This window comes from Eleutherodactylus coqui, chromosome 4 (genome assembly GCF_035609145.1).
Source record: "Eleutherodactylus coqui strain aEleCoq1 chromosome 4, aEleCoq1.hap1, whole genome shotgun sequence".
Taxonomy (NCBI): domain Eukaryota; kingdom Metazoa; phylum Chordata; class Amphibia; order Anura; family Eleutherodactylidae; genus Eleutherodactylus; species Eleutherodactylus coqui.
Window position 1 is genome coordinate 283,631,528 of NC_089840.1, and position 21,348 is coordinate 283,652,875.

General features: G+C 45.2%; 1 protein-coding gene across 2 annotated transcripts in view; it reads right to left on the bottom strand.

Annotated features, from left to right (window-relative positions):
• Positions 1-21,348, bottom strand: part of LOC136624338 (oocyte zinc finger protein XlCOF7.1-like) — a 407,640-nt gene that overhangs the window by 178,800 nt on the left and 207,492 nt on the right. Inside the window, exons 1-3 of one of the 2 annotated variants that reach the window (XM_066598275.1) lie at positions 19,467-19,894; positions 19,323-19,387; positions 18,876-18,978 (exon numbers count right to left, since the gene is read on the bottom strand). In XM_066598275.1, coding sequence (XP_066454372.1) covers positions 18,876-18,978; positions 19,323-19,387; positions 19,467-19,614 — 316 coding nt within the window. In that variant the 5' untranslated portion in view covers positions 19,615-19,894. Of the gene's footprint in view, positions 1-18,875; positions 18,979-19,322; positions 19,388-19,466; positions 19,895-21,348 lie in introns of those variants that run through there. The other variant, XM_066598274.1, reaches the window with a different exon arrangement.

A 21,348-nucleotide genomic window follows, 5' to 3' on the forward strand; every position in this document is an offset into this window, starting at 1 on the left:
CGTGCGCGCCACCTGTCGTAGGATAGATGTAATATGCCAGTAATCTTCCCAGGAGTGTACTCAACAACATCCCATTAACTTTTCCTATTTATGACATAATCAATGCTCGTGCCAAATTTCAAGTTTCTATGACATTGGGAAGCAAGAAAATTAGATTCCGTAGGTAAAATTTGGAAGCCAATTCTTTTGCGCTTAGAATTAAATAATCGAGTTGGGACCCAGTAACTTTTCCTATTTATGACATAATCAATCCTCGTGCCAAATTTCAAGTTTCTATGACATTGGGAAGCGAGAAAATTAGATTCCGTACGTAAAATTTGGACGCCAATTTTTTTCGCCTAGAATTGAATAATCGAGTTGCGACCCATTAACTTTTCCTATTTATGACATAATCAATGCTCGTGTCAAATTTCGAGTTTCTATTACATTGGGAAGCGAGAGAATTCGATTCCGTACGTAAAATTTGGACGCTAATTCTTTTGCGCATAGAATTGAATAATCGAGTTGGGACCGATTAGCTTTTCCTATTTATGACATATTCAATGCCCGTGCCAAATTTCAAGTTTCTATGTGAGAAAATTACATTCCGTACGCAAAATTTGGATGCTAATTCTTTTGCGCATAGAATTGAATAATCGAGTTGGGAGCCATTAGCTTTTCCTATTTATGACATAATCAATGCTCGTGCAAAATTTCACGTTTCTATGACACCGGAAAGCGAGAAAAATTAGATTCTGTACGTAAAATTTGGATGCTAATTCTTTGGCGCATAGAATTGAATAATGGAGTTGGGACCCATTAGCTTTTCCTATTTATGACATAATCAATGCTCGTGCCAAATTTCACGTTTCTATGACACCGGAAAGCGAGAAAAATTAGATTCTGTACGTAAAATTTGGACGCTAATTCTTTGGCACATAGAATTGAATAATCGAGTTGGGACCGATTAGCGTTTCCTATTTATGACATATTCAATGCCCGTGCCAAATTTCATGTTTCTATTACATTGAGAAGCGAGAGAATTCGATTCCGTACGTAAAATTTGGACGCTAATTCTTTTGCGCATAGAATTAAATAATCGAGTTGGGACCGATTAGCGTTTCCTATTTATGACATACTAGCGTACCCGTCGCGCGTTGCTGCGAAGACAGACATACATACATACTTCGTTTTTATATATCTAGATGATGGCAGCAGCGACCACTGAGATTTTGTAGGCCGCTGCTTCCCCCTTGCAGGCTGAATAAAATAGCCGTTGTGTGGAACATCCAATTTATCCGGCTGCTGTGGCTTCTTGGGAAGATAGCCTAGTACATGTTTGCCCACTTCCAACTCCAATGGAGACTGACTGTAAATGGCTGGCGTGCTCTAGTATTTATGGTTCCAAGCTGTACGTGTCATTGCATACAGTCTATCTATCTATCTATCTATCTATCTATCTATGACATCAGGAAATGAGAGAATTAGATTTTGTAGGCCGCTGCTTCCCCCTTGCGGGCTGAATAAAATAGCCGTTGGGTGGAACATACAATTTATCCGGCTGCTGTGGCTTCTTAGGAAGATATCCTAGTACTTGTTTACCCACTTCCAACTCCAATGGTAATTGGCTGGCGTGCTCTAGTGGTTCCAAGCTGTACGTGTCATAATAGAGCCTTAATGACATCACAATGCAGCTTTATAGAACATGTTGGGGCATGTTCAAGGGCGTCCGATGTTGATGACATCAGTGATGACATCACAATAGCAGGTGGCTTACTTATTCGATCTACATGGGGGGGTGGTAACTTTCGACGACGCTCGCGCGCGCGCCATTTATCGTAGGATAGTTGTACTATGCCTATAATCTTCCCAGGAGTGTACTCAACAACTTCCCAAAGTTTCATGGCGATCGGATAAATGGTGTAGTAGCGCATAAAGGACAAACACACAGACAGACAGACATACATTCAATTTTATATATATAGATTCAATGCCCGTGCCAAAGTTCACGTTTCTATGACATTGGGAAGCGAGAAAATTACATTCTGTATGTAAAATTTGGATGCTAATTCTTTTGCGCATAGAATTGAATATTCGAGTTGGGACCCATTAGCTTTTCCTATTTATGACATATTCAATGCATGTGCCAAATTTTAAGTTTCTATGACATTGGGATGTGAGAGATACGTGGGGGGGGGGCGTAACTGACGACGACGCACGCATGCGCGTCATTTATCGTAGCATAAATGTACTATGCCTATAATCTTCCCAGGAGTGTACTCAACAACTTCCCAAAGTTTCATGGCGATCGGATGAATGGTGTAGTAGCGCATAAAGGACAAACAGACAGACACACAGACAGACATACACTCAACTTTATATATATAGACAAGTGAGCAGTGGGGCCAGGAATTTATTCAGTTGTGCACTGCAATCCAACAGGTGCTCCTTCCATTACAGGCCTAGCCATGTGTCCTGTAAGTAGATTAGGGCCACAATGGGTATGTTTCTGAACACGGGACAAACGGGGGGATCCATTTTGGGGTTAAAGTGTTCATTCCTATGTACACTGTACAAAAAAAAACCTGTTTTTAAACTGACAAAATTGCCAAAAAAATGAAAATCACAAATTTTTTCCTTTTGCTTTGCTTGAATTCATTCAAAAACTGTGGGGTCAAAATGGGCAGGACACCCCTAGATACATTTGTTAAGGGGTCTAGTTTTTAAAATGGGGTCATTTGTGGGGGTTCTCTTTGGGTTTGGCCGCTCAAGAGCTCTACAAAAGTGCTATGGGGCCTAAAACGCCTTCAAGGAAAATTTATGTTCTGAAAGACACTGACTACTCCTTCCATTTTGGGCCCCGTTGTGCATCCAGACAGATTAGGGCCACAATGGGTATATTTCTGAAGACGGGAGAAACAGGAGTATCCATTTTGGGGGGTCAATCCTCATTTTCATGGGCACTATAGGAAAAAATGTATTTAAAATGACATATTTGCAAAAATATTAAATTTTATTTTTTCTCCTCTAAATTTAATTAATTTCTGAAAAAAGACTGTGGGGTCAAAATACACACAACCCCCCTAAGTGGATACATTAAGGGGTGTCGTTTTTAAAATAGGGTCATTTAGGAGGGTATCTATCATTGTGACATCTATGAGCCGCTGCAAACTTGGCTTGGTGCAGGAAAACAAAGTGTTCCTCAAAATGCTGAAAATTAATGTTAAATTTGTACGTCATCTAAATGGTTAAAAAAAACAAAAACACAAAAGTTTTTCAAATGTGCATTCAGAATAAAGTAAACAGATGGAAATATATATCCTATCAAAAATTTGTACAGTATGTTTGCACATATTACAGTTGAAATTTTTTTTCCAGTATTGATACTTTTAATAAACATACACGAATTAAATCGGTCTATTTTTGCAACGTAAATTAAGTACAACATGTGGCGAAAGAACAATGTCAGAATCACTTGGATATGCAAAACCTTCACTGAGTTATGCTATGTTGAACGACATGTCAGATTTCCAAAATCTGGGGGGGCGGAGCCTGACCGCTGCGCTGTATGGCCGACTGAGTGCAGAGCTCCGGCGGCAAGACACCCAAAGAGGCTCACAGCAGCGAGCTGAAGCGCCGATATGAGGAGAGTCGGGAAGGAGAGGGGACCGGAACACACAGGGACCCCGCGGGCGAGCAGGGGACAGGCCGATATGCAGCGCTACTTAAAAGAAAAGAGTTCCCGCTCACCGCTATTCCCTGCCAAGATGGCGCCGGCACAGACCTCCGCAGCAGCTCACAGTAAGGAGGGGGAGGAGGGGGCTATCTCGGACAGCGAAGATGGAGAGGCTGTTTCAAGAGGCTTTATGAAAGACCTCATTATGAAAGCTTTACATCCCATCATGTCTGAATTGGGTGAAATTAAGGAGGACATCAGGCACCTGGGAAGGCGGGTAGAAGACCTGGAGACCTCCACCTCCCCCTTAACTACCCATGCCACCGAAATGGCACAGATCCTGCAGGAGCACCATAACCATATTAATAGAGCCCTATTGATGCAGGAGGACTTAGAAAATAGAAGCAGGAGGTGTAATATACGCATCAAAGGGCTACCGGAATCGTGGGCCACGGACTGCCTCTCTAAAGTGGCAAAAGAAATTTTTTCAACTTTACTTGGCCCAGAGGGAGTCGCCCCCATCACGATAGAACGGATACATAGGGCCCTCAGACCCCTCCCGGCGAACACAGAGCCTCCAAGAGACGTGATTTGCAAATTGTTGTCCTTTCAGGACGCATTCGCGATACTGAGGGCCACTAGAAGCTACAGAGATTTAAAATATTCAGAAGTACCCCTGCAGATATTCCAGGACCTTACCCCCACTACCTTGGCCAAGCGCCGCCTCCTCCGGCCACTCCTGGACGTACTCAAGGATAGAGGAATCAAATACGCCTGGCTATTTCCGTTTTGTCCGGGCATTTCGCATAAAGGCCGTAGGTTCAATGTCAGTGATCCGGGGGATCTGTCGGCGTGCTGGCAGTTCTTAGACATAGAGCCGGTAGACCTTCCGTGCTGGTTCCCGCTCCCGGAGCTGACAAAATTGCCTGAGCTCCCTTCCCCGGCGGCATGGAATACGGCCGGACCTGCAAAGTCGCCCAGGAGCAAGAAAAAGAAAAGCCGTGATACCACTCCAGCAGGAGACTGAATCTCTTTATACACACAGTCTGGCTTGTTGATCTCCTGCGGAACTCCCAGTAGGGAGTTGAAGGCTTGACTTTTTATATATCAGAGCGTTTTGGAACAGAGGCTGGACTTGGTCTGAGTCCTGAAACTTACACGCTGTGGCCCCGGCCGACCCGCAAGGAGCTCCCCGTTGGCCTTGCTGGACTAACTGATGGTTTCTCCTCCTCTCCGTAATTGGCTGAGGGCTTCTGATGCCCTTCTCCTGACTCACTTATGTTATCTCTTTCGTGTTTGATATTCTGTTTCTTAACTAGATCCTCTAGGGTGTCTGTCAGGGCAGGCTTCGTGCAACTCGGTACCTCTGCCTGGTATTGATTCCATACCAGTTTCCCACCTTTAGTGGGTTATACCGCCTTGCACACCACCCCTACTGACTGTCCTAGGACTAATTGGTCTTTTTCATAACTATTCTATATATTTAGTTGCTGTGTTACCCCTCTCCTGTGTGTCTTCCTTCCAACCTGGGCGTCTGCCCTCTCCCTATATCTATCCTCCTCATTCCCGATATCCTGTATAGCAAATATAGTTCTACTGATATACCAGTCTTTCTATTCTTTAGGTCTCCTCTGTGACACGCCATGCCTCCGCCTCTCCGACCAGCCGCAGACGATAGACTCCGCCTCTCCTCCTTTAATGTGAGAGGGCTCAACTCTCCCTTCAAGCGGCATAATGTAGCCCAACTACTACGAAAATACGGCACAAAAATCGCCTTCCTTCAAGAAACTCACTACAAGAGGGGTAGGTGCTTAGCCTTACCGGGCAAATTGTTCTCGCAGGGCTTCCACAACCCACACCCAACATCAGCTTCCAAGGGGGTCTCCATCCTGTTTCATAGGTCCATTCCCTTCACATGCGAAGCGCAACACATGGATGGAGAGGGCAGGGTCATCTACCTGAGAGGGCACATTAACAACTTTAAGATCACCTTGGCCAACCTATACACACCAAACGCTAATCAGGTCTCGTGGCTGGTCGGGCAACTGGAGACTCTCAGGGAGTTTGCGGTGGGCCCCATTATATTGGGCGGAGATCTTAACCTCACAATGAATCCTCTGTTAGAGTCATCTGTGTGACGTTCTCAGATCTCTCAAACCAAACTGAGGCGATTGCACCGCTCTCTGAGATGGGATTGGTCGATGCGTGGCGCCAGTGCTTTCCCTCCGTTAAGTTATAACTTCTTTTCTCAGGTACACGCCTCATTTCAGAGGCTAGACTATATTCTCATTGCTTCAAAGCTTCTACCTTTTCTGGCTGATTCATCCATCGCCGCTACTACCATCTCTGACCACGCCCCATTGCATGTAGATTTAAAACCTCTATGCAACACACCCCGGGAGTGGAGATGGTGATTGAACCCTTCCCTGTTAGACTCTGAGGAAGATAAGACGGCACTCGCAAAACAACTAGACAAATTCTTTAAGCTCAATACAGGAGGGGACCAGTCGCCGGCCATAGTGTGGGAAACGCACAAAGCATTCATTAGAGGCCTACTGATAGCACTGGGCGCCTGGAAGAAAAAGAGCCAACAGAAAGAAATAGACGATTTATTAAAGCAAATCGCAATGTTAGAATACTCCACCAAACTCTCACTATGCAAAGAGAACCTAACTAAACTGATCACCCTTAGAAAAGACTTAAAATTATGCCTGAAATCAAGATTCAATAAAAGATGCATCCACCTTAAACATCTAGTTTTTGTACAAGGTAATAGGGGCAGTAAATATATGTCAGCGATGATCAAAAAAGCCCACACTAAGAATCAGATTAACGCAATAAAAACCTGGACAGGAGCGAAAGTCACGTCCTCCCCCAACATTGCGGCGGAATTTCAGCAATTTTATTCCCAATTATATAATCTGCGCCCCCAGAGGGATCGAGACGACATCGCAAAAGCCAGCGGCCAGATAGCAGAGTTCTTAAAAAAGCTCCATCTCCCATGTCTAGAGACAGAATCAGCCGAGGAACTCTTGGTCCCGGCGACGGAGGCGATCGGGGTCATCGACTCTTCCCCCCCCCAGGGAGGAGTCCCGGCCCGGATGGCCTCTCTCTCATATATTATAAATCTTTTCGCTCCACTTTAATTCCGCACCTAACGGAAACATTTAATTACCTTCTGAAAGGTGGTCCTCTTCCAAAGCAGGCCCAAGAGGCTCATACTACTTTAATACACAAAGAGGGCAAGGACCCGGAGATGTGCGGTAGCTACAGGCCCATTTCTTTGATAAACCTCGATGTTAAGTTATGGGCCAAACTACTTGCCAAGCGTATGGAGAAACACATCCCGCACCTGGTTGATAGGGAGCAGGCGGGCTTCGTGAAGGGAAGGGAGGGGAGGGACAATTGCATGCGTATCCTACATGCAATGCATTATGCGAATGTAAAAGGAATCCCACTAGCCCTAGTAAGCACCGATGCCGAAAAGGCTTTCGACAGAGTCGATTGGATATATATGAGATCTGTCCTCCTCCACTTCAACTTCCCTTCCCCCCTTTGTCGGGGCCATCTTCTCTCTATATGCGGAGCCCTACGCTAGGTTAAAAATAAATAATATTCTGTCTCCCCCATTTAAGATAAAAAAATGGCACGCGTCAGGGGTGCCCATTATCCCCTACTCTGTTTATACTGGCCCTGGAACCCCTACTCCAGAGTGTCAGGTTGGACTGGGAGATACGGGGACTGAAGGCTGGGGGGCGTACGCTTTCTGCGACAGCCTTCGCAGACGACATCATCTTTTTAATCACTAACCCAGAGAGAGGCTTACCTAAACTGATTGCAAGCTTAGAATATTTTGGGACCCTTTCAAACTTTAAGATCAACTTTAACAAATCAACCGCACTGAACGTGTCTATCCCGGGAGCTAGATGCGGGAACTTTGTGCCGGGATCCCCGTTCTCCTAGTCCAGCACGGCAATAGAGTTTTTGGGAGTAAGACTGACAAGGAAGGTCGGCTATCTCTATGCAGCAAACTTCCCACCACTGTTAGCTAAAATCAAAACCTTGTTACAAAACTACGATGTCCCCTACATTTCCTGGTTTGGGAGGAAAAATCTAATAAAAAACCTACATATTCCCTATAATCCTATACCATATCAGATCCCTCCCGATCCAACTACCATCCAGCTTCTTCAGCACCCTGCGTTCGCTGTTCATAAAGTTCATCTGGAGACAGAAGAGTCCCAGGCTGGCTTACAGCTTGATGATGAGAAGGAGGGAGGAAGGAGGAATAGGAATGCCCAATATTCATGATTTTTACATAACCGCCCACATTAGCTACTGGTCGAGACTAACTTCCCCCTCAGGCGACCCCCTACTATATCAGATGACTAACGAAATGTACAGAGCCTCAGTAATGGGAAACTTGTGGTTCCCCAAGAGAGCTATATATAGAAACAGAAAATTCAATCCCCTGTTAAGGGGACCCTGCGAGGCGTGGGACTTACGGGGGGGAGACGTTGGCTCCAACGCCCTCTCCGATTACCCCTCTGAGTTCTCTACCCGCCCTTATGGGACTACCGCCGGACCCTTGCACAAATAAACTTTGGCTGAAATTCGGAAGCAAGCCTCTTGGTGAGCTTCTGTCCTTGAAACACTTGAACCCTAAAGAGGTGGTGGAGACCCTGTTGCCCGGCCAGCCACTGACCTTTCTCCAACGAGCACAGGTGGAGGGAGTGATTGGAGACTTCACCAGGAAATTTGTCTCCACGAGACCCCTCACAACCTTTGAGAGAGCTGTGAAAGAGAATAGGCCACACGGCAGGAGGATTGCCTTCATCCGCAAACACTGCTGCCCTTCTCTATCAGACACTAAACCAGCGTTTCTTTTCTCATGGGAAAAAGAGCTACATATCACTCTGACATCTCATGAGACCCAGCTAATCTTAAAACTCGCGTATGGGCTTTCTTCTTGCATCATCATGCAGGAAGCTCATTATAAGCTTCTTGCCAGATGGTGTAGAACCCCACAGTGGCTCTCTGATCATAAACTCGCACCCTGCAACAAATGTTGGAGATGCGAAGGAGATACAGGCACCTTCTTACACATTTGGTGGAGCTGCCCAGCCCTGAACATCATTTGGCAAGGGATAACAGTGTCCCTCCAAAAAAATAGCCCTGAGCTTCATACTCACCCCTGAGGTGTTGTTTTTGTGGAGGCCCTCGAGAAACTTTAATCCCCTGAAACAAAAATTGCTAGCACATGCGATTGATGCTGCCAAGGCACTTATTCCTCTTATGTGGCTACAAAAAACCCCTCCTCTCTTGAGCCAATGGAAGGACAGAATGGATCAGACCTTCAATCTGGAGGAACTCTCTGAATGGTCTAAAGGCTCTCATGGAAAATTCTGGGAGATTTGGGGCCCATGGAGTGTCATACGCACTATGATAAGTTCTTGAGGCTTCAGAGGTGGGTAACTGAGGCGCATCGGCGGTGTCTGAGAGACGGAGAGAGGCTTCGGGAGAGGCTTAGGGATCTAGGGCGTTGCCCACCCCGAGATCCTTCTCCCCTCCCCACAACAGGCACTTTATCAGGATATCTTCCCCACTTTCCCGAACCCCCCCCCCCCCCTTTTCCCTGTCTTCCCCCGTCTGTCAATGTTTGTTACCTCTTTCCTTTTTGGTTGTGTCATGCCATACCAGAAGTGCCTCACCTGATTAGGTTACCGTCCTATTTTCTATAATAGTCCCAGGCACGTTTATTTAATGTTTGACCTATGGCCACGACACTATGTTTACTGTACTAATATGTGTTCAAAAATGTTATAAAAACCTGGATTTGAAAAAAAAAAAAAAAAAGATTTCCAAAATCTGTCTCCGTCACTAAAGAGTTAATGAACAATCTAATGTATAAAAGAAGTGTTTTAAAGAGAAGGGGTACCCAGGGGTACTGGTGAGTTCAGCTATGCTAAGAGTGCAACAACAAAACCAGTTAGAGAATCCACAACAGAAACCTGGGAAAACTGAGGAGCAGAACTCCAAAACATTGTTCTGAATCCACATTAATACTCAACATCCTCACCTGAGGAACATCCTATCGAAACATTGGGGGATCCTACAAGGTGACCCCTTTCTATCTGACAATATCCCCAGTCGACCTCAAGTGGTACTCGAAGAAATAAAACTGAAAAATATACTGGCACCCTCTCACCAACCCAAATGGAAGATCCTAACTCATATTCCAAGTACATCCATGTGTTTGCGGAGGGGGGGAGTGAGGGGCATATACGACGCTTTTGGATGTGGCAAATAAAATTGTAAATGCTGCCAGAATATTTGCCACAGCAGGAAGGAGATATTTATACAAGACTAGCTGATATACCCGGCTTCGGCCGAGTTAATTTGGTACTTGTGTTTATCTGGTGTTCACACGGAAAATCTTATGAAGTTGTGGTTACTTTAGAGATAGCAGAAAAACATATGTTCACCATTTTGCATAGTTCTCTGCGTTACCCAGGAAACACCACGAGGAGGCAAGAATGCGACGTTTCCTTTATATAAAATGACATCAGGAAGTGAGAGAATTAGATTACGTACCTAAAATTTGGACGCTAATTCTTTTGCGCTTAGAACTGAATAATCGACTTGGGACCCATTAACTTTTCATATTTAAGACACAATCAATGCTTGTGCCAAATTTCACGTTTCTATGACACCGGAAAGTGAGAAAATTACATTCCGTACGTAAAATTTGGATGCTAATTCTTTTGCGCATAGAATTGAACAATCGAGTTGGGACCCATTAGCTTTTCCTATTTATGACATAATCAATGCTCCTGCCAAATTTCGAGTTTCTATGACACCGGGAAGTGAGAGAATTAGATTCCGTACGTAAAATTTGGACGCTAATTCTTTTGCACATAGAATTGAATAATCGAGTTGGGACCCATTAGCTTTTCCTATTTATGACATAATCAATGCTCGTGCCAAATTTCACGTTTCTATGACACCGGAAAGTGAGAAAATTACATTCCGTACGTAAAATTTGGACGCTAATTCTTTTGCGCATAGAATTGAACAATCGAGTTGGGACCCATTAGCTTTTCCTATTTATGACATAATCAATGCTCCTGCCAAATTTCGAGTTTCTATGACACCGGGAAGTGAGAGAATTAGATTCCGTACGTAAAATTTGGACGCTAATTCTTTTGCACATAGAATTGAATAATCGAGTTGGGACCCATTAGCTTTTCCTATTTATGACATATTCAATGCACGTGCCAAATTTTAAGTTTCTATGACATTGGGAAGTGAGAGATTTAGATTATGTACGTTAAATTTTGACGCTAATTCTTTTGCGCTAGAATTGAATAATCAAGTTGGGACCCATTAACTTTTCCTATTTTGGAGATAATCTATGCTTGTGCCAAAATTCATGTTCCTACGACATCGGGAAGTTGGAGAACTTTTGGCGAGTCAGTCAGTCAGTCAGTCAGTCAGTCAGTCAGTCAGTCAGTCAGTCAGTCAGTCAGTGAGGGCTTTCGTCTTTATATATATAGATGTGAATAAAAGTTATATTCTACAATATCTTTTAAACTATGGATCAATCTGTATTACTTACCTCCTTGAGTGTCCATGCGGCCTGAAATATGTGGGCCGAACAATAAACGCATTACAGACTTGAGTGAACAATCACCGTATGAATATTAATAGCAAAAAAACTATTTCACGTAACACCACTGACCAAAGAAAAATATTAGGTGTCTTTGTACCGATGGACAAAAAATACATTTACAAACAAACTGAAAAAGTTGCAACCCACCACCACCACCCCACCATGCTGTATATGCCGCCGGGACATTGCAAGAACGGGGGCGAAGAGGGAAAATTTAACATTGTTGTGGGGTCTGGCTGAGGGAAAGCTCCAAGGCAGCGTTTTTAGAGAAGTTCCAACAATATCCGTTTCTAGCTTAATCCATTGTTTAGACTTCCCGTGGAAGTGCCAGTCGAACGATCTAAGAAGGATAGAGGCTTAAAGGGGTTGTCTCGCGAAATCAAGTGGGTTTATACACTTCTGTATGGCCATATTAATGCACTTTGTAATATACATCGTGCATTAAATATGAGCCATACGGAAGTTATTCACTTACCTGCTTCGTTGCTAGCGTCCCCGTCGCCATGGTTCCGTCTAACTTCGGTGTCTTCTTGCTTTTTTAGACGCGCTTGCGCTGTGCGGTCTTCTCCCTTCGGCTCCGCTCGGCAGCATCGGCCATCATCGGCGTTTTGGCTCTGCCCCCTTGCACGCATCATCACGTAGCTCCGCCCCCACCACGTGCCGATTCCAGCCAATCAGGAGGCTGGAACCGGCACGTGTCATGGGGCGGAGCTATGCGATGACGCGTACAAGGGGGCGGAGCCAAAACGCCGATGATGGCCGATGCTGCCGAGCGGAGCCGAAGGGAGAAGACCGCACAGCGCAAGCGCGTCTAAAAAAGTAAGAAGACACCGAAGTTAGACGGAACCATGGTGACGGGGACGCTAGCAACGGAGCAGGTAAGTGAATAACTTCTGTATGGCTCATATTTAATGCACGATGTATATTACAAAGTGCATTAATATGGCCATACAGAAGTGTATAAACCCACTTCATTTCGCGAGACAACCCCTTTAAGGCCAGAAAGCCCCGCCCCTCCTGTGGGTTTAGGTTTTGAGAGGGTTCGGTAGCTGATGTGTAAAAGCAGATTGTAGGCATTTTAAAAAATTCACGGGGGGCTGAATTAGTACAACAAGCGAGGGACGACGTCCATCCTTAGCACATTTATTACACCAAAACGGGAGATATTTTTTGTCGTAGTTATTCAAGCTCAGATATGTAAAAATATTAAATAGTTAAAGGGGTTTTCCCATTAACTGCAGGTACAATAATTTGTGGAGCGCCTAGTCTACTGCTAACATCCTAATGGGACAATTACTTCACCCAATAAACTTACTTTTTATCTTCCACATTGTAGTCTGTGTTCTGCACTGATTTCCTCCCATGCGGTGATGGTAATTTCCTACCTCCAGGGGGCGCTCATACAGCTTGTAAGATTACAGAGCGCAGGAGCCAAACGAGCGGTGGATAAGAGCTGCTGACGCCCCTGCTGTAAACTGCCCTGTACTGCGCTGCAACTACACAGTCTGCTGATCATGTGCTGCTGACCGGAGAATAAAGACGCCTTTACAAGCCCGGCACCGCCATTATCAGTGGGCACAGATATGTTTGTAGCCATTCACTAACCCAGCTGACTGTTACTTGTACTATGATGTGGGAAGTTCCTACTGAGCATGCCCAGTCCTTCTGGTTCCAGCAGCAGAGGAGAGGGACATGATTTGGCGCAGCAGGATGCCCGAGAATACGCCAAGTTAAAAGCCGAAATCCTTGCTCGCCTGGGAGTCAGCACGGCACTCAGAGCACAGCGGGTGCATACTTGGAAGTATTCTCCGGAGAAGCCACCCCGGTCTCAAATGTTTGACCTGCTTCATCTGGCTCAAAAATGGCTACAGCCAGAGACCTCATCACCTGCCCAGATTGTCGAAAAGGTGGTGATGGACTGATTTGTGCAGTCCCTGTCTAGGCCCATGCAGCGTTGGGTTGTCCAAGGAGATCTCACGAATGCAGATGAATTGGTGGGCCTTGTAGAGAGATATCTCACAGCGGAGGAGGCGCTTCCCACTGCAAGAGCTGGATCTCGTGGTGTCAACCCGGGGTTGAATGCCCGGAGGAAGGAATCCCGGGTCAGCATGGAGGAGAAGCCACAGAATCCGCGGCGAGCGATGCTCGTCAGGAGGAGTCAAGTCACCCCGCTGCGGTGCTGGGAGTGCCAGGAGCCAGGGCATATTGCAGCCCACTGTCCAGTGAAAACAGAGCCCATGGACTGTACATATGGTCGGCGATGTTCGTGCTTTGCACATCCGGTATGCAGTGCGACGCCGGCCAAGGACCCACAGCCCCAGAAGTGCCAGGTAACAGTGAACGGGGTCAAGGTGTCAGCCTTGCTCGACTCAGGGAGCTTGGCCACGCTGATCAAGGCCTCCTTTCCCCATGTATTACTCCAGGGGAAAAAACTGGGGGTTATTTGCATACATGGTGACACAAAAGGGTACCCAGTTGCCCAGGTATCCATAGACACTGACTCTGGAGTGTGTGCACACAAGGTTGGGGTGGTGAAAAATTTGATCCACCCGGTTATCCTTGGGAGAGACGTCCCCCTCTTCTGGAACTTATGGACTAATTTGTTACCGCAGGGTAACCAGGACAATGGAGTCCCTAATGACGAGTTGCCTTTTGCAGGGGTAACTGAGGACGAGGAGCCGTCAGAACCTCAGATGATTGATCTTGAGTTGGCACCGGATAATTTTGGATCTGCCCAGATTAATGACCAGACTTTGAAATATGCGTTTGAGAATGTGTCTGTTATAAATGGTGCACCGCAGAGTACAGGGGCAGCAAAGAGCTTCCCTCACTTCGCCGTTAAAAACGAGTTGTTGTACAGAGTTGCCAAAATTAGAGATGAGGTAGTGGAGCAGCTTCTAGTACCTGATTTCTATAGACACACAGTCTTACATTTGGCACATATTAGGGGGCCACTTGGGGGCTGAAAAAACGCAGGAGCGCATCTTGCAGAGATTCTACTGGCCAGGCTGCTACAAGGAAATAGCAGAGTTTTGCCAATCCTGTCCCACCTGCCTGGTGACCGCTCCTGCTCCACATTTTAAGAGCCCATTGGTCCCGTTACATATAATTTAAGTGCCATTTGAACGGGTTGCCATGGACCTTGTAGGGCCTTTGGTAAAGTTGGCAAGGGGTCACCGGTTTATTTTGGTAGTAGTTGACTACGCAACCAGGTACCCAGAAGCAGTTCCACTGAGGAATACTTCCTCCAAAAGTAGTGGAAAAGAATTGTTTTATATATTTTCCAGAGTGGGTATACCAAAAGAAATACTAACGGACCAGGGGACTCCATTTATGTCCAAAGTGATGCAGGAACTCTGCAAACTGCTGAAAATTAAGCAGTTACGTACCTCTGTCTATCATCCCCAGACCGACGGGTTGGTAGAGAGGTTTAATAAAACCCTAAAAAGTATGTTGAAAAGGGTGGTAGAGAAGGATGGACGAGACTAGGACTGTCTGCTTCCCTACCTGCTCTTCTCCATCCGAGAGGTCCCACAAGCATTCACAGGCCGTTTGAGTTGTTATATGCGCGACAACACCGTGGATTACTTGATATTGCCAAAGAAATGTGGGAGGCCGAGGGTACTCCGCATAGAAGTGTGGTGGAACATGTGGCCCAGATGCAAGACAGAATGTCTAAAGTCATGTTCCTGGTGAGAGAGCACCTCCTCAGGGCTCAGGAAAGCCAAGCCCGTGTGTATAATAGAGCGACAAAGGTCAGGCAATTCAGCCCGGGGGACCTGGTACTAGTGCTTGTCCCAACGGTAGAGAGCAAGTTCCTGGCCAAGTGGCAAGGGCCCTATGAGGTCGTAGAGAAAGTGGGTGAGGTCAACTATAAAGTTCATCAGCCGGGGAAAAGAAAACCTCTACAAATATATCATGTGAACCTGTTGAAAGCCAGGAAGCAGCAGGACTCTGGACAGACCATGTTTGGTTATGGAGTCAGCGAGTGACATCCATGATGTGACAATAGCTGAGGCATTGTCAAAGTCCCAGGTACAACAATGTAAAGAGTTTCTGCAGCGCAATAAGGACCTATTTACTGACCTGCCGGGTCGCACCAAGGTCATTGAACATGAGATTCTCACAAACCCCCAAGTAAAAGTTTGCCAAAAACCGTATTGAATTCCTGAGGCTCGTAGAGAGATAGTGTCTGCTGAAATAAAAAAAATGCTAGAACTGGGGGTAATCGAGGAGTCTAAGGGTGGATGGTCAAGCCCAATAGTGCTGGTGCCTAAACCCTCAGGGGAATGGCGGTTCTGTAATGATTACCGGAAGCTCAATGAGATATCAAAGTCGGATGCCTACCCCATGCCCAGGGTGGATCAACTAATTGAGAGGTTAGGCCCATCCAGGTACATTACCACCCTAGATTTAACGAAAGGGTATTGGCAAATTCCCCTCACAAAGGAAGCTAAAGAGAAGACAGCTTTTTCAACTCCAGATGGCTGTTTCCAATAAAGGAGAATGCCTTTTGGGTTGAAAAATGCCCCTGCCACGTTTCAGAGAGTGATGGATAGATTGCTAGGTCCCCAGAAACGATACGCAGCAGCTTACCTGGATGACATCGTAATATTTAGCCGGGATTAGGAGAGCCACCTCAGTAAAGTTCAGGCAGTACTGGACTCTCCCAGAAGAGCAGGTTTCTCGATAAACCAAAAAAAAAAATGTGCCTTAGGCATGGAGGAAGTTAAATACCTCGGTTTCATAGTCGGAAGGGTTTTGGTAAAACCTCAATGCAATAAAATAGAGGACATACAGAACTGGTCCCAACCCCTGACAAAAAAACAAGCGAGAGCCTTCCTGGGGATAGTAGGCTATTACCGATGTTTCATCCCTGATTTTGCCTCTATGGCAGCCCCGTTAACAGAACTCACGAAAGGGAGAAAGTCGGTAATGGCACAATGGTCACCAGAAGCAGAAAAGGCATTTGTAGAATTGAAACGTGCATTGTGTAAGCAGCCTGTGTTGGTGGCGCCTGACTTCAAGAAAGCATTTATAGTCCATACAGATGCGTCTGATGTGGGTCTGGGAGCCGTTATGTCACAGGCGGTTAATGGGGAAGAACATCCTGTCATGTTTTTAAGGCGGAAGCTTACCCCGTGTGAGAAAAATTATGCAATAGTGGAGAAAGAGGCCTTGGCAATAAAATGGGCACTAGACGCGCTGAGATATTACCTACTGGGTAGGAAATTTAAGCTGGTCTCAGATCATGCCCGCCTAAAGTGGATGAGCAAGAGGAAAGGGAACAATGCCAGAGTAACAAGGTGGTTCCTGGCCTTACAGGAGTTTGACTTTGAAGTTTAACACAGGCCAGGAAAAACCAATGGTAATGCAGATGCCCTCTCAAGGGCTTATTGTTTGATGGTTGGTGCCCAGCCCCCTGGCTTGGGGCAGAGGGGGGAGGTATGTAGTAGAGTGAGAGGTAAAGTGTGGGACGGACGGTACATATCACAGAGACTACTAGCATTTGTGAGGTAAACCCGGTCCGTCTCTCACTCCAGTACTCAGTTTCACCTGGCCCAAGTAGGTGAGGTGCATAAATGGGTGCAGGTTGCAGTCTGAAGAGGGAGGTGTGTCCTGTGTGAGCAGCAGAGGCTTACAGAGAGTGCTGAGCTGGAGACACTGCACCACGCTGCTGGGAAGGTTTGCTTTACTTTGCCCTTTTGGCGTTTACAAAGACTATTGTGTTACTATTGCTGGACTGCTTATTTAAAAGGACTTTCCTTGAACTTTCTGTTATCTGGAGAATGCCAGTAATTTTTGTTTTTTTCATCAAGTCTAAATAAAGACAAGACGCTCAGCATTTGGTCGTAGCCAGGTGTGTTTCCACCTGCATTGCTACAACACCCAGAGATGAGGTAGATTCTCCTCAGTATATACACCCAGAGGTGAGGTAGATTCTCCTCAGTATATACACCCAGAGGTGAGGTAGATTCTCCTCAGTATATACACCCAGAGGTGAGGTAGATTCTCCTCAGTATATACACCCAGAGGTGAGGTAGATTCTCCTCAGTATATACACCCAGAGGTTAGCTAGATTCTCCTCAGTATATACACACAGAGGTGAGGTAGACTCTCAAAAGTATATACACAGAGAGGTGTGATAGCATCTCCTTAGTATATACACAGAGAAGCATTAGATTCTCTTCAGTATATGCACAGAGAGGCGTTAGATTTTCCTCAGTATATACACATAGGATGAGGTAGATTATACAAATCATTTCCTTAAGCTTTATGTATCACAGATTTTTTCAAGCTTAGAATTGAATACTCAAGTTGTGACCCCTTTACTTTTCCTATGTAGGACCTAAAGAATGGTCATTGCAAATTTAACACTTGTACGACACTGGGAAGTTACATAACATAGGCGGTCACTTACTTTTGCACTTAGCATTGAATAATCAAGTTGTGAATGTTTTCGTTTTCCTATTTAGGACCTAAAGAATGGTCATGCCAAATTTTATGTTTGTACGACACCAGGAAGTAAGAGAGTTAATTGCCAGTCAGTGAGTGTTTTCATCTTTATATATATATACTAGCTGATATACCCAGCTTCGCCTGAGTTAATTTAGTACAGGTGTTTACATGTTGTTCGCAGGGAAAATGAAGTCATAGTTACTTGAAAACCAAGGAATAAAATATGTATACACATATAGGAGTGTTAGATTCTCCTCAGACTGTATGTAGCAATGTCCCTCTGCAGAATGTGCAACCCCTACCACTCTCCTCACATTTTACTTTTAAAGGTAAAGCCCCTTTTTATTCAAATTTACCCCCAGACTGGAGGTTGCAGCCCCTTCTTGGCCTTAGAGGCTCCATCCCTGCAGTGCATGGCGGCTTCCTTATGTACTTTATAGCCTTTCAGTATATACTCATAGAGGTGAGGTAGATTCTCCTGAGTATATATACACAGAGATCAGTTAGATTCTCCTCAGTATACAAATCATTTCCCTAGGCTTTATGGTTTCTGAGAAAAGAACTATGTAATGTATGGCGGCTCTTCAGTTTTTCACGCTTAGAATTAAATATTAATGTTGCAACCCCTTTACTTTCCCCATTGGGTCATAAAGAATGGTTGTGGCAAATTTCATGTTTGTGCAGTTCATACGTGTGTTATTAGTTACATTACATATAAGGGCACTTACTTTTGCACTTAGAATTGAATAATCAAGTTGTCACCCCTTGACTTTTCCTACTTACAACCGAAAGAATGTTCATGCCAAATTTCACGCTTGTACGTCTCCGGGAAGTAATATAACATAGGGGGTAACTTATTTTTTGCACTTAACATTTAATAATCGAGTAATGACTCCTTTTCCTATTTTGGACCTAAAAAATCGTTGTGCCAAATTTCATGTTTGTCCGACATCGGGAAGTTAGAGAACTAGTGGCAAGTCAGTCAGTCAGTGATGGCTTTTGCCTTTATATATATAGATTTTGGCTGAATAAGGGAATATACAGCTGAAAACCCCGACAACACAGACTCTTCTCTACATGCAGTCTCACCTGGGGGGTCATCTGTAGGAATCCCCTCCTTACACGGCTGATACCCCCTCTCATGTTTCTGTGTAGCATCAATGGGGATCAGATCATCCTCCAGTTTCACCAGCTGTGAAATAAATATTGTAAAAGTCATCACACAGTTGGAGAAGTCGTGTGGAAGGTTTTATATGGCCAGAAAAGGTCATTAATTAGTATGAGGAGTCGGAATGACATGATAGCAGTAGTGATCTGGGCCAAATAGCTGCAGGTCTCCTGTATAACTCCAACCTGTTGCTTCTTTATTCCAATCAGAAGTCTCCAGAACCAGAAAATAGTGATAAGATGTGGAGATCTAATGTCTGCGGTCGGCTGTAATCCTGCCATCTCCAGCTTTCTCATTACACAAGTATCAATCATATAATAAGACTAAACACAAGAGGGAAGATTTCATGAGACCTTCTCTCCATCTACCTGATCATCCTGTGGAAGAAGAGGCCGGGGACATCTCTCCGCTGCTGTTCTCTTAGTGGATCTACCTACAGAAAACACAGACAGCCACTGAATTTATTCTCTACATACAAATAAAGGCCATGTGGATTTAGTCCTGTCTATTACCTGGTGATGGGAGGGACTGGTGGTCCTCCATCACGATGTCCTTGTACAGATCTTTGTGTCCTTCCAAATACTCCCACTCCTCCATGGAGAAATAGACAGTGAAGTCCTGACACCTTATAGGAACCTGACAACACAATGATACCATCATCACCCAGACACGTTATACCGCCATAGCGTTACTGTATAATGTCCCAGCATTCCCAGCCGCATCACCTTTCCAGTCAGCAGCTCAATCATCTTGTTGGTGAGTTCTAGGATCTTCTGCTCATTGATCTCCTCAAGTATCAGGGGGCGAGGTGGAGGCCCTGTGATTGGGCTCAGGGGTCTTCCCCATCCATCAGACACCGGGGCCTGACAGCCATCACTAGAAGTCTTCTTCACTACCGTGTAATCCTGTTTATTGGGAAATACATCCATAAATATCCCTGCAGACATTTCTAGAGTCCTCCCAGTCTGGTCCGGCAGTTATGTCGGCACTTCACATCTGTGTTCATCAGTTCTGTTGCTCTGTGAGGGCACGTGTATATATTGCTATATGTTTTTATATCTTTAGACCTGCGTGCAAATTCTATGCAATGCTTTGTGACAAAAAACGTAATATTCAAAATATGTAATATGCATTCTTAAAAAATCATATCAGATACGACAAAGGCTTCTGCAAGGCGGAGAAGACTGTATCTTGGAAAATTACAAAGAGGAACAAGATAGAACGGCGATTAGCTTGGCAGTTTAAGGAACTTGCAACATCTTGCTCGAAGGACTGAGGAAAAAAAGAGAAGTGTCTGCTATGAATAAGGAACATGTGATTGATACAGCCGCCTGTCTGATTAACTTTTGCTATGGACAGTATTATGGACATATATGGTGATGCTATATATCTGGACCAATTAGATGCTATATGCTTTGTGTAGCAACAGGAGGGTATAAAGCCCTGTGTAAGCCAGTAAAGTGTTGGCCATTACTCCCGTACAGGGAAGCATACCAGACCTGTGTGTGGTGTTTTTCCTTTACTGTCGACAGCGGGACATTAGGGTGGGGTTTGACTGATGCTGCACTGATTGATTACCCTGACAGTTCTATTCTGTTGGCTGTTCGGCATTTTACCAGCTGCAATAGTTTCCAGCATTCCGGCCGTCTTCACACTTGGCTGCAGCATTTACAGTACAGGCCATGCGGGGGAGATTTATAAAATGTCTTTCACGCGGTGCCGGTATTTTCTATAACAAATCTACTTAGTCTTTGAGAACTGCGGCAGATTCTAAATCCGCAGCGAGACTATTTATACTACGGATTTATGCTGCCGATTTTGAACCCCTGAAGAACAAAGGATAAAATCCACAGAAGTTTGGCAAGTAAGTCCGCAGCATAATACGAGCCATTTAGGCCACCTGCACACGAACGGATTTGCATTAAGGACTCCATGGCCGATGTCTGCACCAAATACCATCCATAGCATGCTACGGAAAAAGGCTTTTTCCTGCACACTTACGGAAACAAATTGCGGTTTCCACGAGCGGAGGAAATATCGCAGCACATTTCATTTTCGTGGGATGTTAGCATGGATGGCTTCCATTTAAGTTAATGGAAACCGCTCGACCCGCGGTCCATCTGAAACTGACAGATCACAGATTCCAATTCATCACCTAGCAACGGTGTGGGGAAAAAAATTGAGAAAAAAAAGCTGTACAGTGCGTGTCCGACAGCGAGCCGTGTGGACCATCCGCAGTACAGATGAAGAACAGAATAGACAGGTACGAGCAGATGCCAGCCGGGCACATGGTCAGACTCCATTGTGGGCTACCGCATACAGAAATCCACCTCTTTGTGTGCAGGCGGGCTTAGATGTGGATTTGGCCCCTGCGTATTTACTGCGTAATAGCTG